The following is a 15,395-nucleotide window of genomic DNA, read 5'->3' as shown; positions in this document are numbered from 1 at the left end:
TAAAAGAGTAAACTCAGCATGGGGCCTTTGGGATCCAGTACACTACACTACACTTATTATGGTAGGAGATCAAGGGTGCAGGTTAGACAGAAATAATATCTTTTTCCTGCTTTTGCACTTACAAAAGAATTAAATGTGGAATAATTATTTTACTAACTAGACACAAGCTATTCCATCCTGTAGTTGTACACAGAGTAGTACCAGTTCCTGAATACATAGCAGAAATATATATCTTGATATGTTACATACTGATTTGGGAAAATTACTGTGGTGCTTCTCAAGAACCAGAAGAACACAGCCTCCTGTGGAGCTGGCTATGTACTGGGTTCATCCCTGGCATGCTAATGGGATGCTCCTGGAGGTATTGGCCATTTTCAGCACATGAAGCAGTGTTACCCATGAGTAGCTGTAGATCACTTTGTTCTTACAAATCAGAGTTTGGAACATACTAATACAGAACCAGCATCCTACTGTGTACACAGTAAACTCGGGGCAGCACAGGAGATGTCTACAGTGCTTGTGAGAAAAATATTTTTGTACTTCTGATTTTTTTGTCTCTCAGTTCTGTTCCCAAAGGTGAACTGTGAAGCAAGAAGATAGGAAGAATTTGACCTAATCAAAAAGACAGTGTTACACCCTATTACAATTGTTAGTTCTATGTCTCTTGGTCTTGCTACTCTTGTAGATACAAGATACAAGATACACTACGTGTCATTAAAAGAATCCTCATTAGCAAGTCCTTGACTTGCTTTATCAAGGCTTTATCCTAATCTTGAGCAATTTTTTTCTACCTTGCTCTACTTAGTTAGACATCCCTGTTTATCGTCCCCTGTGCTTCCACCTTCATGACACTTGCTTTACGTCCCACAGTTTGCACATATGAGTACAATTTGCCCCTTCGCAGCAATCACTCCTCTGATACTTTGTAAGTAGAATTACACTCAGAAAACATCACCTTAGTCAGAGTAAAGTAGTCATGTACTTTGGTGTCCTTGTCAAATTACTGATGGCAAAGTTTTAAAGTTTGAAATTGAGAGTTGCTTAACAGAAGGTGACCTCCCTGTTAGCAATACCTGAATACTGATGAGCTTATTCACTTCCCCTCTAAGGCAGCTGTAGAAGGGTATAGAAGAGGGAATAGATTTCACTATTAAAAATAAATGGAGGTGGGGTGGGTTACTTTGGGGTTTTAAACAACTGCAATGTTGTTACTATGCTGAGGATGCCATTCAAAATACCCTCTAAAATCTGCAGCAACTGTTAATCCTGAATAACAAAACAGAATTTGTAGATGTTGAAATAATAGACCAACCCTTGCCAGCTATCCACATTAAAGAATTCAATAGCCTTACATGACATCTTGTTTACACAGGCTTTCCTGTTTGGGGATCTTATCTTATTGTACTCACGATGTAAATTGAGAAATGTCTGTGTCAGGGCGTATGTGCATGAAACTTATTTTTGCACTGTGCTTGCCTGCCCTCACTAAGCACTTGGGACAGTATGATTTCTTTAAGCAGTACCTGAGTTGTAGGCACATTTCCTGAAATATGTGTAGGGAGGGTCGGGAAGAACTCCAGTTCCTCAAACCACCCAACTGCTCTCTGGCCAGCACATCAGAATTGGAGCTGCCGGTGTCTAATTTGCCATGTTTATAGGCCCAGACAGGAAATGTGAGAAAGCAGGACTGAGGTATGTCTTTAATGCATTGCTTTTGCTGGTGATAACAGCATCTGCCGTACCTGCTGTTCAGTACTCAGAAGTCTAGACAGTATCTTAGAAACAGCTCTGATGTCCTTGGGGAAATTTTTGGTGTGAGATCACTGACCTGGGCCTTGGGGAGAGAGGGAGCATGCTGCAGGTGAATGGATCTGTATGACTCACTTCAGATGTAGAAAAATAGCTGTATACAAAATGAAGGCTTATAATGAGTATTTTTGGATTAGGGATAAGTTAAGTCTACAATGTATTTTCTAGTACACAGGTCTGCAATTCAGGCTGCAAGGATGGACTACAATGATACCATCGTATCATAAGAATGCTGACAAACTGAAAGCCTATGCAGATGCCTCTCATACAATGTTTGTAGCTTTTCCTTGAGTGCTCATGTTCACAGATGGCTTAAAAAGTATGATTGGCTTGATTCTGAAAGTAAAGTTATGGAGTTCTTTGAAGATAAAAATGCTGTTTAGATATATCAACATTCTGTCTGAGGGGTTCATGTTTGCTATTAGTATTTCACTTCCTTACCATATGTGCTGGAGGAGGATACAGATATGAATGCAGGTATAAATATTTCTAATAGATCTCTCTCTCTCATTTTCTTCATGGTAGCTTGTACAGAAATAAATTTCATCAGTCTATAAAATGAAAACACTGCTTTTTTCATAATAATCAGTTTAGGGATAAATAAATTTGCCAACCAGAAGCTGCCTGTAGTGATTAGTCACTTTCTATAATACATGAGAATTAAATGATAATTGCTTTGTGATTACTTATATTGATTAATTGAAAACTGCTTTGCTCTTTTGACATTTGAATAAACTGACCACAGTACCCAACCATTTGTGAAAACCTGGTTTCTTAGATTTACTGAGTGATGCATAAAAATTCCTTAGACTTGCTTTTGTGCCAAATGCCAAATGTGCTGGTAAAATCACTGGGGAACATGTGCAAGGGCAGGTTTCACATGTAAAGAGTCGAGATGTCCTTTCCAGGCAGAGCTCAACACCAGGGATATTATATTATATATTACATATAGAGTCTCAAAATACACTTCTTTGTCAGTGGAAACTATTGGAGAGTGGAATATGGATATGGAAACAATACTTCATAAGATCTTCTATGGGTCTGATAGTACAGTAATTTCTTACAGAGTCCTGTGAATAAGATTTTGCCATTAAAAAGATTGCTGTACTGAATTTTTACCATGTCTTAATGTGTGTAATAGAAAATAGTTGATTTAAAGATATTTAGCTGTTATGTTGGTGGCTTCACCTACATTACTAACACTTGTGCAAGCACTGTGGTAGACCCCCAAAACTTTTGGTATATGCCTTAGCATATTGCTAGGATTAAAATAGGTTTGATCCTCAGTGGTGGTGGTAGGTGGAGAAGGCTGACATCCACCCTGGGACTTCCAGTAGAGTGACTAAGGAGCAGTGCTGTACAAAGTATTGTCATTTCAGCCAAGGTTTAGGTTTAACCTTTCCTGTGACACTCTGACTCATCACACTGAATCCAGCAGTGGCTTAGTCCAGGAGCTGAAGAACAGGCTGCTCAAAGGCCCATACATCCGGGGTGGAGTGGACATCTGAGCTGTGATACCAGTTTGTCCAAGGTCTGTGATTTCAGTATCTGCAATTATTCACTGGCATCATCCCAACTTACTTTTTAGCACCAGAACTTGTGTGCTCTTTGAAAAACACTTTTCCTCTGTAATTTGTTCTTCTAGTGGACTGAACTTAGTAAGATTGCTATATACTCATGTTAGGCAAACCAGGAAATTCATATCAAGTACCACTTAGTATATTTGCATTTGAAAGAGGCAAGCATTATGGTAATTAAATGCATATGCAATAGCAAAATAATTCCTCAGCATTTTGCATAAAAAGTCTCCAAATGAAGAGAAGTGTCACTTGGGGATGCAATGTTCAATACAGTTCCAGCAGCTGATCCATGTTAGGAGAGTTGCTGATACCTGTGAGATATACTGCTTATCAATAACATTAATTCCAAAATATGCAAACATCAAATGTACTGAATAATATTCATGAGTTGATTGCATGTCATGTGCTCAGTAGTAGCTGAACTTGTAGTAACAGTGTTCTTCATTTGATTCAAGCTTTTCCAGCATGGGCAGGAAGGATGATCCTGTGTAAGATCCACATCAAAATAAACTTCACTGTAATAGTTTAGAGGAAGTACACGTGGTTGAATATGTATGCACACACTGTGTGATACACAATGTACTGCACTTTTGACTCACACATCCCACTGAACAATAGCATTGTGACAGACCACTGTAGCCATCATTCGTGGTAATCTTGTGGTGAGTGCATACACAGCATGTTTGAGGCCTCAGGTATGAATCTTTATAGAATAGAAAAGCAGATTATTTTCAAGCCCATTCTCTGTGATGAAAAAGTGACAAATGAGAGAAATTTTGTCTCAGAAATTTTAATTTTGGTAAGAAAGAGCAACCAATAGAGTCCTAAGGCACTGAAATAATCAAATTATAGATTCCCATTAGAGATGCATTAGTTTTCTGTAAACAGGGCTTTTTTTCTCAAGTTGTTTTTGGGCTTATTTTATAATCTGGTCCCAAAGAAAATTATATTTACCAGTACATTTCACTGTTAAACTTTCATTTGTATTCAGAGGTGTACCTATCACTTGCTAAAATAGAAAAATGCACATACCATCACATGCATCATTATCATAGTGGTTCTGACATCCCACAGAGTTCATGTTGACTGTTTTCAATATTGGTATGCTTGTCATTAGTTTACCTGTCTGTTAAATGTGTAAGACAACATAGTTACAGTCTTTTAATTCTTTTAAAATCTTCCTGCCAGCTGCTTTACTATACATCTTTGATAATCTTACAGTTGCTGATTGGGAAGCATATGTATAGTTAATAATGAGTTTATTTTGTACAGGAATACTAGCAATAGATCGATTTTCTCTACTGCAGTTAAAGACGGAAACCATGAAAAATTGCTGAGCTTTTAATAAAACTAGTTCTTAATGAAACTTTAAGTGTTACGGGAAGCTTTTTAGTTTATGCAACTTTTCATATACTGGCGACTCCCTCGCTCCGCAGAGTCCGTACTAGCAGGCGGCCTGCCGATCTGGGTGACCAGAAACACTGAACGTTTCTTTAAAGACCACACAGAGTTTTAACTGATTCACAAATAGGATTGAAGGACAGCTTATCTCAATACTAAACCCTGATTTCCTCATTCCCGAACGTTACTTCCACGAGAGAATGCCGCTGACATTCCCTTTCCACGGGAGATGCGGCGGGTGCTGAGACTCGCACAAGAACAAACGTCGGCAGGAACCGCAGGAGCAGCGCTGCGCCCTCAACAGCCCCGCACAGTGCGGGCGCTGGATCCCACTCCGGACCGGCCCGAGCCCCCGCACCTCGGGGCCCGGCTCCGGCACCTCGGGGCTGAGCCCCCCGCACCTCGGGGCTGAACCCCCCGCACCTCGGGGCTGAACCCCCCGCACCTCGGGGCTGAACCCCCCGCACCTCGGGGCCGAGCTCCGGCACCTCGGGGCTGAGCCCCCCGCACCTCGGGGCTGAACCCCCCGCACCTCGGGGCTGAACCCCCCGCACCTCGGGGCCGAGCTCCGGCACCTCGGGGCTGAGCCCCCCGCACCTCGGGGCTGAGCCCCCCGCACCTCGGGGCCCGGCTCCGGCACCTCTGGGCTGAACCCCCCGCACCTCGGGGCCCGGCTCCGGCACCTCTGGGCTGAACCCCCCGCACCTCGGGGCCCGGCTCCGGCACCTCGGGGCTGAGCCCCCCGCACCTCGGGGCTGAACCCCCCGCACCTCGGGGCCCGGCTCCGGCACCTCGGGGCTGAGCCCCCCGCACCTCGGGGCCCGGCTCCGGCACCTCGGGGCTGAGCCCCCTGCCTCAGGGCCGGGCTCCGGCACCTCGGGGCTGAGCCCCCTGCCTCAGGGCCGGGCTCCGGCACCTCGGGGCTGAGCCCCCTGCCTCAGGGCCGGGCTCCGGCACCTCGGGGCTGAGCCCCCTGCCTCAGGGCCGAGCTCCGGCACCTCGGGGCCGCTCGCTCGCGGAACCGCGACGCCCCCGCGCGGGCAGGGGAAGTGGCAGGGGAAGGGCCGCTCCCGCGGGTTCAGGCTCCGGCGATGGTTCAAGACGCCGCCCCCGGGCCGCTTCTGCCCGGCCCCGCCGCCTCGCTGGGACATGGCGGCGGCTCGGTTCTGCGTGTCCCCGTCCCTGTTCGTGTCCCTGTCGCTGTCGCTGTCCCTGTCCCTGCTGCGGCTGCCCCGTGATGTCTTGGCGGACGGCCCGGCGGCGGTGGGCCCCGGATCTGGGCGCGGGCCCGGGGGTTCGTTCTGGCGGCCGGAGCTGGGCTGGGGGTGGCCGGCGGGAGCCCGGGGCCGAGCGGCTCGGTGTTTGCCGAGGGGCTCCTTGTGTCCCCGTTAAAAAGACGTGTGGAATTAATTGAAGAAAAATAGTTTTATATGTTCGGAGCAGAATTATACAGGACTGCAGCGTTGTTTGCCTGTGGTTTAACACCCTTCTCAAAGCTTGCAGGCCGTAGAATTCGGTGGTAGGTAGACGTAATAAAATAACTCTTTATTTTACACCACCCTACTTTAGCCAGCTGCAAGGAGATGCCGTCTGTAGCAGATGGAGAAAATGCTATGGGTGCAAGCAATGAGATAGAAGGGAAATTAAAACCACTATATTTCTCTCTAGGCCAAATAAGAATTTCTGTCTATGAAGAATTAATCCCATTGTTTACATTCCCTCAGAAATACATTATTGCTCATTTTATTAATTTTATTTTTGTCCGCAAATGTGTTTATGGGTTAAAAACTGATAAATCGGCATAAAGTAACCTCTCAGGTTAGTTTATTGGTTGGAGCTCAGGTTAATATATGTTCTAATTCTGTTCTTTCATAGATGGCATGAATATCTTGTTTATAATTGTGGATGATCTGCGTCCTGTGTTGGGCTGTTACGGAGATAAGCTTGTGAAATCTCCCAACATTGATCAACTCGCTTCCCAAAGTATGGTGTTCACCAATGCATATGCCCAGGTGAGATAAATGACTTAAATATGTTTTCTCTATGCAAAATAATTACTGGTTTTATCACAGTAGGTGTTAGGCAGGCCAGTGGAAAAAGCAAGTATTTATTGACTTGAAGTATTTTCACTAGAAAATAAATGATTGGGCTGAACTGAAGTGTGTGAACCTGTCTTTACTAAGGTGAGAAAAATGAAAACAGGGCATCTAAATTATGGTATTATTGTAGCCCTTGGAGGAGTAGATTGCCACTAGAGCATTTTCACCATTAGCAGCCAAGTAGTGCTTAAAAATGCCATTTTACTAAATTAAAATTTTATTTTTCTGCTGTTTATAAAAAATTATGTTTTACTTTTTAATCTTTTGAGGAAATCAATTCTATAGACTGCTATAAAGGGGCAGTTTTTGGGGTAAGCTAAATTCTAAAATAGAGGACTCAAAATGTCACTAATTGCTCTTCGCTTGAATAGTCTGCATAGGATGTCTACATTCCCAAGTTCCTCTCTGCTGAGAAATTAGAAGTTTGGGTCTAATTCCAAATAGGGAATAGGACTTCAAATCCAAATCAATAGCTCTTGGGTTTTGTCAGTCTGAAGCAGAATTGGTCAGACCTTTGGACCATAACCCAGACCTTGTGTGTTTATCCTTTATTTATTCTTAAGGCAGTCCAGATCAACTAGACTTTTGGCTTTTATCAGCACAGTCCACCTGCCAGTGCTGCTTAATTCTGTGTGATGTGAGCAACCAGAATTCAAAAACACTGCCTTTATGGAACCTGACTTGTTTTTTTTTAAAAAAAAAAAAAACTTGCAGTTTGGAATTGATATGCTTGAAGAGGATACTGTTTATTCCATCCTGAAGTGATATGAAACTTGTTCTCTCTGATTCCCGAGTTTTCAGATAGTTATGGCCCAGCTGTTGATGCCTTGAGAGGCTACCTAGGACAGAGGCTAGATGGTATTAAAGGAATAAATTAGGTATTTATTTAAAAGGCCTTCAAAGGATACACCTTGAGCAGTACAAGAGCCTGTCCGAGGCTACACTGAAGGTGGACGATGGATCATGTGTTTTCACACTTTTATAAGTTTTGGTCCATTTACATGTTGGGGTTAATTGTCCAATTACAGCTTCAGGTTATGAAGTCCCATCCTCCCAGTTTGCTCTCCTCAATTCTCTTTGTTTATTCTTTTTGGGCCTGAAGTTACAACGGTGTTCTTGGTTCTGGGGCTGGAAAAGGATTGTTTTGTCTAACTAAACTGTGAAGAGAACTCGCTAACACTTTATATGAAGTTCAGACTTACATACTTATGCAGTACAGAATCTGGAAAATATGAAAGCTAAAACTTAAGGCATTGCTATGCCCAAATTAGTTTGTATGTGTGTTTTGGTTTTTGTTCCAAATTTCTCTCCTTGGCTGTCTTTTCTCCTCAGCAAGCTGTGTGTGCTCCCAGCAGAGTGTCATTTCTCACTGGCCGCAGGCCTGACACCACCCGGCTCTATGATTTCTACTCCTACTGGAGAGTTCATGCAGGAAATTATTCCACCATGCCACAGTATTTCAAGGAAAATGGCTACTTGACCCTATCTGTGGGGAAAGTTTTTCATCCTGGTATGGTTTGAATTGTCATTTGTTTAATGTAGAAATGCTTGATGTGTATGTCTCACAAACTTGCATAAGTATTGATGTGTGATTCTCATCTGTATTAAGAACCTAAATCATAATCATAAGCCAGATTTTTCAGTGGTTGTCATTAAGTCTTAGGGCATTAGAGGTGAATGTATTAGATGACTTTTATCTAAGAGATGTTTTCACATTTGTCTGGGAATTGTGGGGATAAATATCTAACATTCTCAAAATACATCTGGAGGTTAGGTATCTGCTGAAAGTGAAATTACTTGTTGGCTTCGTTCTGCCTGTACATGCTTCATGTTTCTTAATAGGCTGTGAATATGGATCAAGACATGTAGAATGTATGACTAATGCTTCAAGTTCAGTAGGAAATAGGTTCACTAGTTAAGAAACAGTAACACTACTGAGTCGAAAAATATTGTAATACTGATCCTCTTTTTGGCAGTTCCTTATTCTAGAACTAAACTTGTATGGACAGTTTCAGTATATGTTTCAGTTTACAGTGAAGCTAATCAAGGATATGCATGATGACTGCTATTAATCCTGGGTGGTTTGGTGTTTGTTGTTTGGTGGCTGTTTTTTTTTTTTAATTTGATTTTTTTTTTATTATTATTATTTTTGTTGGTGTTTCCTGAAGTAAGGCTCTTCAACAGGCTTGAGTTTCCCTCACTAGTAAAAGGTGTATTTCAGGGAAAAATACCTGGCTTAAACTTTTTGACTTTTATTTCTTGGTTATCTTTTACTCACTTGACAAAGATTAATTTGAAAAGTTTCTTCATTTAGCGTATTTGGAAAAAACAACCAAACAATTGAAGACAAGCTAAACTTGTGTCTCAGCTCTTCCTGGTTCAGTGAACTATTAGAACATTTTTCATATCTTTATCCATTCCAGGGGTTTCATCCAATTACAGTGATGACTATCCTTACAGTTGGTCCATTCCACCCTTTCATCCTTCAGCTGAAAAACATGAGAATGATAAGGTAAGTGTGATTTGTGTCACTCTGAGTGAGAAGGGTGTTCAGGATATAACCAAGTTCTTTGTATGGAGGACAGGCTGTGGTCTCTGGGTTTTGAGGCTGCACCCTTGTGCAGTAAAACAGCGAACAGCTTCAATGCTTTGTTTCTGTGTTTCCCAAAAGAAGGCCTAGATTTTCACATGTGTTTTGTTAATCCGTGTGCCCTTCCTGCAGATGTTTTAACCATTTCTAAGTTGGTATTTGGAAGCTTCAGTTAGTGAGATATAAGCCAGAATGATACTTATTTGTGTCTAGGTCATGAATTCCTTTATCTGAAAAGTGTGGTTGTCAACTTGTACCTTCAACTGATCTGTCTTTGCTTTACTTAGTGACAAACATTGTCAGTAGTTTTGGTAAATTTAATATGATAAAGAGCTCAGGATTGAGTGAACAGGGGCCATAATTAAAATAATGCTTAAATAATCTGAAACTTCATAATCTGATCCAGTTTTCTATACTGTTTGTTACTCTTAAGTGTGACACAAAAGAATCTGGTTTATCTTTATGCAAACGTTAGCATTGTGTGTTGGAGTCTGTACACTGCTCATCAGGAGCTGCAGTCATGAGGGTACAGACAGTCTTGGCAGTACTTTGGTCTTGGGTTTACTGCTGGAAAAAGACTGGTTTTAACAATGGCAACATTTGCATCCATGACATAAAGAAAAGTATGTTCAGTTTGCACCCCTTCCAAACACCCTGCTGAGGCCACCTTTCCCTGGTGACTGTGTAGTCTAATTTACCTCTCTTCACTGATTACACATCAGCCACTGCTGGCAATTGCTCAGAAACTAAGTAACTTCCAGACAGCTTTCTATGAACTCTTGGGATCAGAAGGAATTAAAATGTATGTATATATAGGATAACCAAATGCATCTCATTAGATCAGAGATTCTATTTATTATGGAAGCTGTGGGCTTTTGACCCATGTGACTACATTTAAACTTCTACCCGGCTTTAGAGAGGATTTCTACATTTTAATAGACATGGGAGTTGCATTAGTTTGTTGGTAGAAACAAATTGGTCTTAAAGCTACAGAGCAGAGGTTTTGTCTTTGTATTTAACAGAAGTCACTGAACTAACTTTTTTTCTTTCCCATGAAGACTTGTAGGGGAAAAGATGGAAAACTTTATGCGAACTTGGTGTGCCCAGTGAATGTGACAGAAATGCCTGGGGGGACTCTGCCTGATATTCAGAGCACTGAGGAGGCCATACACTTATTGAATATCATGAAAACCAACAAGCAGAAGTTCTTCCTGGCTGTTGGTTACCACAAGCCACATATCCCACTGAGGTACCCACAGGTGAGGAGACTAGAACCTGCAGGAAAGGCAACTTTAGATGAATGTTGTTTTGTTTTTAAAAGCTGTTCTCACAAATGCTTTTTTGCTGTTTCTGGAAATCAGGTTGGAAACCAGCCTTGATTTGGTGTAACTTCAGGAGTCACCTGTGATGTATTTCAGAATGTTTAATGAAAATGAGTTGTGACTCCTCAGCCAAAAGCCAGGCTTCTGCCATCATAATGTTGACTGCTGCTGCATGGAGATGGGCTTCAGCTTGATGGATTATGACATAATGAGATCTTGTATTTCATTCTCTGTTTGACTTGGTGGCAAAACTCCTACCGATTTCAAAGTGGTGTTGGACCTTTTATTGCAGTGTTGGTTTGAGATACAGGAGGCTGGGTTTAGGTATTTACTAATTCAGTATTTTTCAGGAATTGGTTGGGGATGTCTAGTATTGCTGTGTTTCACGCTCTGGAGGAAGGGGAAGGAAGCCTTGTAACATTAAAGGGTCCTGCAAGGGAAAATGACTGACGTTTAAACACAAAATTCACAATATCTGTTTGAGGTGAGGACAGTCTTTATATGTATTTTGTGTTGTAAAGGAATTTCTCAAGTTGTACCCCTTGGAAAATATCACACTGGCCCCAGATCCCTGGGTGCCTAAGAAACTACCTTCTGTGGCATACAACCCCTGGATGGATATCAGACAGAGGGATGATGTGAAAGCATTAAATGTTAGCTTCCCTTATGGAGCACTTCCAGATGATTTCCAGGTAAGATGTCAACACAGTGCGCTGTGTTTATGTTCATTATCTGAGTCTGTTTACCTGTTTCAAGCCAGCACCCAGTGTATCTTATTTTGCAAGATCTTCCTTGACTTATGCCAAAGTCCAGTGCTTATGCCAAAATTAGGTGCAATAGCTAGACCAAGAGATGCAGAATGGGTTGGTTTGCAGTGTTTTGCTTGAAGCACTTCTGGGAGGTGCAGTTTTCTAGCTGCCCAGTTTACCTTTTCTGGGACACTAATTGGGCTACAGACAATTCAGATTAAAGCTTTACAAGTAGAGTCCTTTAGTTCTTTTACCCAGCCACCCCCTGATTCTGCTGTATGTGTCTGGGGAGAAACTTCTTTTTTTTCTCCTGTTTTCTTAACTTGCAGCGGCAGATTCGTCAGAGTTACTATGCAGCAGTTTCTTACCTGGATGTGCAAATTGGCCTGCTTCTGAATGCTTTGGATAATGTAGGACTCTCAAATAACACAATAGTAGTTTTTACTGCTGATCATGGTAAGTATTTAAATCTTTCTCAATCTTACTGCTAAGAACTTCATTGTGCAACTCAGTGCTGGCATATTAATCCAGCGTGTGTTTCTATAGTGTCAAGTAGAGCTATCATGCCTTGTACCTCTGGCTTGTCTGAGCCAAATTGAGGGAACTGGCATTGGCTTCTATGGCTGTTCTGTCCCCACAGATACTTTAATCTGGTTGAGGATTTGCTGGTGAGGGATGAGGCTGCCTGCCCCGACACAGGGCTGAGCTCTCTGTATTCCCACCCCTTACGCAAGGAGTGACTCTTCCTGGGAAGTGCGCTCTAAAAGTATGGCCATGATTCCTCCCCCCTTACCATTTGTAGAAAGCCATCTGGTACAGTGGATAACAGCCTTTCTCATTAACTGCTCAAGTGTGTTTTCCTTACACTTGTCATTGCTGCTTTCAGAGCATCTAAACTGATAGGACTATGATTCCCTTTCGTAACTGAGATCCTGCACACTCTTGATCCTAGTGGTAAAAAGCTTAATTTGAACTGTAGGACAAATACCTCAAGCATTTAATGCTTGTTTCAATACTCTAATATTCATTAAAATAACCATGATCCATTTAATTGTGGGATGGCTTAGCTGATTTAAACTAGTTAGGATGTGAATTAAATATGTCAGTTTTAAAGTCACATATATAGTTAATTAATTAATCTGTGAGCATGTGTGTATAAACAAGTTGCAGAGCCATGGGATTAATACTTTTGGTACTAAACTGACTCTAGACATTCCTTCTGACTTGTTTGTGAACTGATTTTTTTATCCTTGCTTTGGATCACTGTAAACAGTTGATGCGTCTAGTACCATGGCTGGCAAAGTGATCAAGAAATAACATGTGTTAACATAGCTCTGTTGTCACAGGGTTCCTTTGTCTTCCCCCAAAGTGAAGTTGGCAGTATATCTGGCTGGAAGGAATTCATGTTGGCATCTCTTTCAAGAGGAAGAGGAGAGCTGAAAAGTTTTATCTCTATTGCTTCCTCAGGGGTAGCATCCTGATATGGCAGTCTGACATGGAGAGCAGCCTTTGCCCCAAGGGATGTTCAGCTACAGTGTTAACAGGAGTATTGGAGAGCTGGCAGCTGCCCAAAATTTAAATGAATGCCTTGTGGAATTGGTCTGGAGACTCTTGCAGGCACTGTGATACACCCTAATTCCTCTTTTCTGCTATTTTAATGTTAATTTCCTAATTCTAATCTTGAGAATCTGGAAATAAGGAAAGGTATAATTAGTTCCTTTATAAAAAGAGTATCAAGTTGCAAGATTTACTTAGCTGTTGAAATAGCTTCCACATTAGAGAAAAGTCTTGTTACATCTAAATGCAGATTATTTACCTTTTATTATAACCTTTATAATAGACTAGTGGCCTCAACAGTCAGAGTAGGTTTACAATGAAGAAGAAATGACTACTAGATTACAAACCATTATCTGCTCTGAATTGTGTTGTCACCTAGGGTGGTCCTTGGGAGAACATGGTGAATGGGCAAAATACAGCAATTTTGATGTTGCTACCCGAGTGCCACTGATGTTTTATGTCCCAGGAATGACAACTTCCCCTGTCAGTCATGGAGCAAGGGTCTTCCCCTACCTCGACCCTTTTAGCCATATTGGAAGCTCAGCACCTCAAGGTAAATTTCCTGTGCTTATTTTTTGTTTGCAGTGGGTACATAGAGGTGGTGATATATCTCCAGGCATCTTGGGAATTTCCTTTGTGTTTCTGACAATCTCTTTTTCAAACAAATGGGTATGATTATATCTAAGGCTATTGAAGAAACATAAGCACAGAAGTTTTCTTGTTAAAAGTACATCCTAAGTGCGTGGACTGGCATCGTCACAGCTAACTGCCACTCCTTAATTGCCTTGATTTTGGTACCCCCAAAAATGCTGTACAAAGCACTTTGAATAAAAAACCCCAAGCAAATTATTGGAAAAAGTTGTTGTCCAACCACCCTGTTCCTTAACTTATATTTTGATATTATTTCTTCTAGGGCAAAGTAAAAAAGTGGTGGAGCTGGTGTCTCTGTTTTCAACACTTGCAGAACTTGCTGGCCTGAAGGTTCCTCCTGCGTGCCCAGAGATGTCATTTGGTGTTGTGCTGTGCACCGAGGGGACAAGTATTGTCCACTATTTTAATGTCTCTGAAGGAAAGGTGGAGGAAGGCAAGGAAGGGTGTGATGACACTGACAGGTGTTTTAAGGAAGAACCTTTTGCTTTAAGCCAATATCCCCGGCCTGCAGACACTCCCCAGTGGAACTCTGACAAACCAAAGCTGAAGGACATCAGGATCATGGGCTATTCCATGCGTACCACTGACTACAGATACACTGTGTGGGTTCAGTTTGATCCCAGCAACTTCAGTGCTAACTTTGAGGATGTCCATGCGGGAGAGTTGTACATGATGGAGAATGACCCAAACCAGGACTATAACATCTATAACAATACTTCACATGGTTGGTTTTTCAAAAAAATTGTTGACTTCCTAAAGCACTAGGGTTCAGAAACTTCTTTGTGCCTGTTCTTGTAACTGGATTAATGCTTCCTTCTTTTGTATAAAACCATTCTGTTGTACAGAAGACATTTGGATTTAATAAAAATCCTGTTTGTATCAAAACTAGCTATTGCCTTTGTCTTGTTGCAGCCCTTATGGCACTGAAGTAGTCAGAGGGAACTTCTGCAGCTGTATTTTCAAGCACAAGCTTGAACTTGAACATAACACTTCTGAAAAGGCCACACAGAGCATCAGGCCCATACTGTGAAGCATGTCAGTGGTCTTCTGTAGTTAGTAAAGTATTAAATTTCATTTTCTGTGCTGAAACTCTTGGTGTGAAAGGTGGGAAACCAGAAACTTACATGTTTGAGTGGAGTGGCTGTGTGGAGAATGTAAGTTGTGACACAGGTCCTGTCCCCTTTACCCAGGAGCGTTGGGGCTTGAGTGGTCAAACATACATCTGGTGGTGGGAAGGACTGAGGTGTTTGCTCTCATTAGCCTTACCTCTTATTAGAGCCCAAAGAGAAACTTAATGTGTTTTATCCAAACTTTAATTATTTTAAATAAAAGATTTAATTTGGAACTCATGCTTCTTATGATACAGCAGCAGAATCTGAATTTTTGATTAATGTGTGGGAATTGAGTACTTTAATCACCGAAACACTAAATAAGACTGGCAGGTTAAGGTGACACAAATATACTCTTCTGTGTACTTTCCTGAGGACTGGTCTAATGAATCTCCACAGGTGAGAGGAGATGGAAACCTTTAGCTTTTGGAGCTGGCTGGTTGTGGAATTGCTCAGTGCACTTGAGGGTTGTCACCTCCGGTGACAGAGATTGCCTTCCTAGGTGCTAATGGGTTTGGCATTCTTTGT

At 41.9% G+C, this 15,395-nt stretch overlaps 1 protein-coding gene across 3 annotated transcripts; it reads left to right on the top strand.

Annotated features, from left to right (window-relative positions):
- Nucleotides 1–5,561: 5,561 nt before the first annotated feature.
- IDS (iduronate 2-sulfatase) lies at nt 5,562–14,623 on the top strand. 3 transcript variants are annotated; one of them, XM_062503031.1, is made up of 9 exons: nt 5,562–5,577; nt 6,666–6,802; nt 8,222–8,399; nt 9,313–9,401; nt 10,538–10,738; nt 11,323–11,493; nt 11,880–12,006; nt 13,487–13,660; nt 14,021–14,623. In XM_062503031.1, exons 2-9 carry the CDS (start codon nt 6,671–6,673, stop codon nt 14,521–14,523), a joined length of 1,575 nt encoding a protein of 524 aa, XP_062359015.1. In that variant the 5' UTR covers nt 5,562–5,577; nt 6,666–6,670; the 3' UTR covers nt 14,524–14,623. The 3 variants fall into 3 exon arrangements, with proteins under 3 accessions (XP_062359015.1, XP_062359014.1, XP_062359013.1); XM_062503030.1 differs by lacking the exon at nt 5,562–5,577 and adding an exon at nt 5,948–6,084; XM_062503029.1 differs by lacking the exon at nt 5,562–5,577 and adding an exon at nt 6,172–6,309.
- Nucleotides 14,624–15,395: the final 772 nt, after the last annotated feature.

The sequence above is a fragment of the Cinclus cinclus genome, chromosome 15 (assembly GCF_963662255.1).
Source record: "Cinclus cinclus chromosome 15, bCinCin1.1, whole genome shotgun sequence".
NCBI classification, from domain to species: Eukaryota; Metazoa; Chordata; class Aves; order Passeriformes; family Cinclidae; genus Cinclus; species Cinclus cinclus.
Note: the sequence above shows the minus strand (reverse complement) of the source record. Positions and strands in the feature narration are given on the sequence as shown.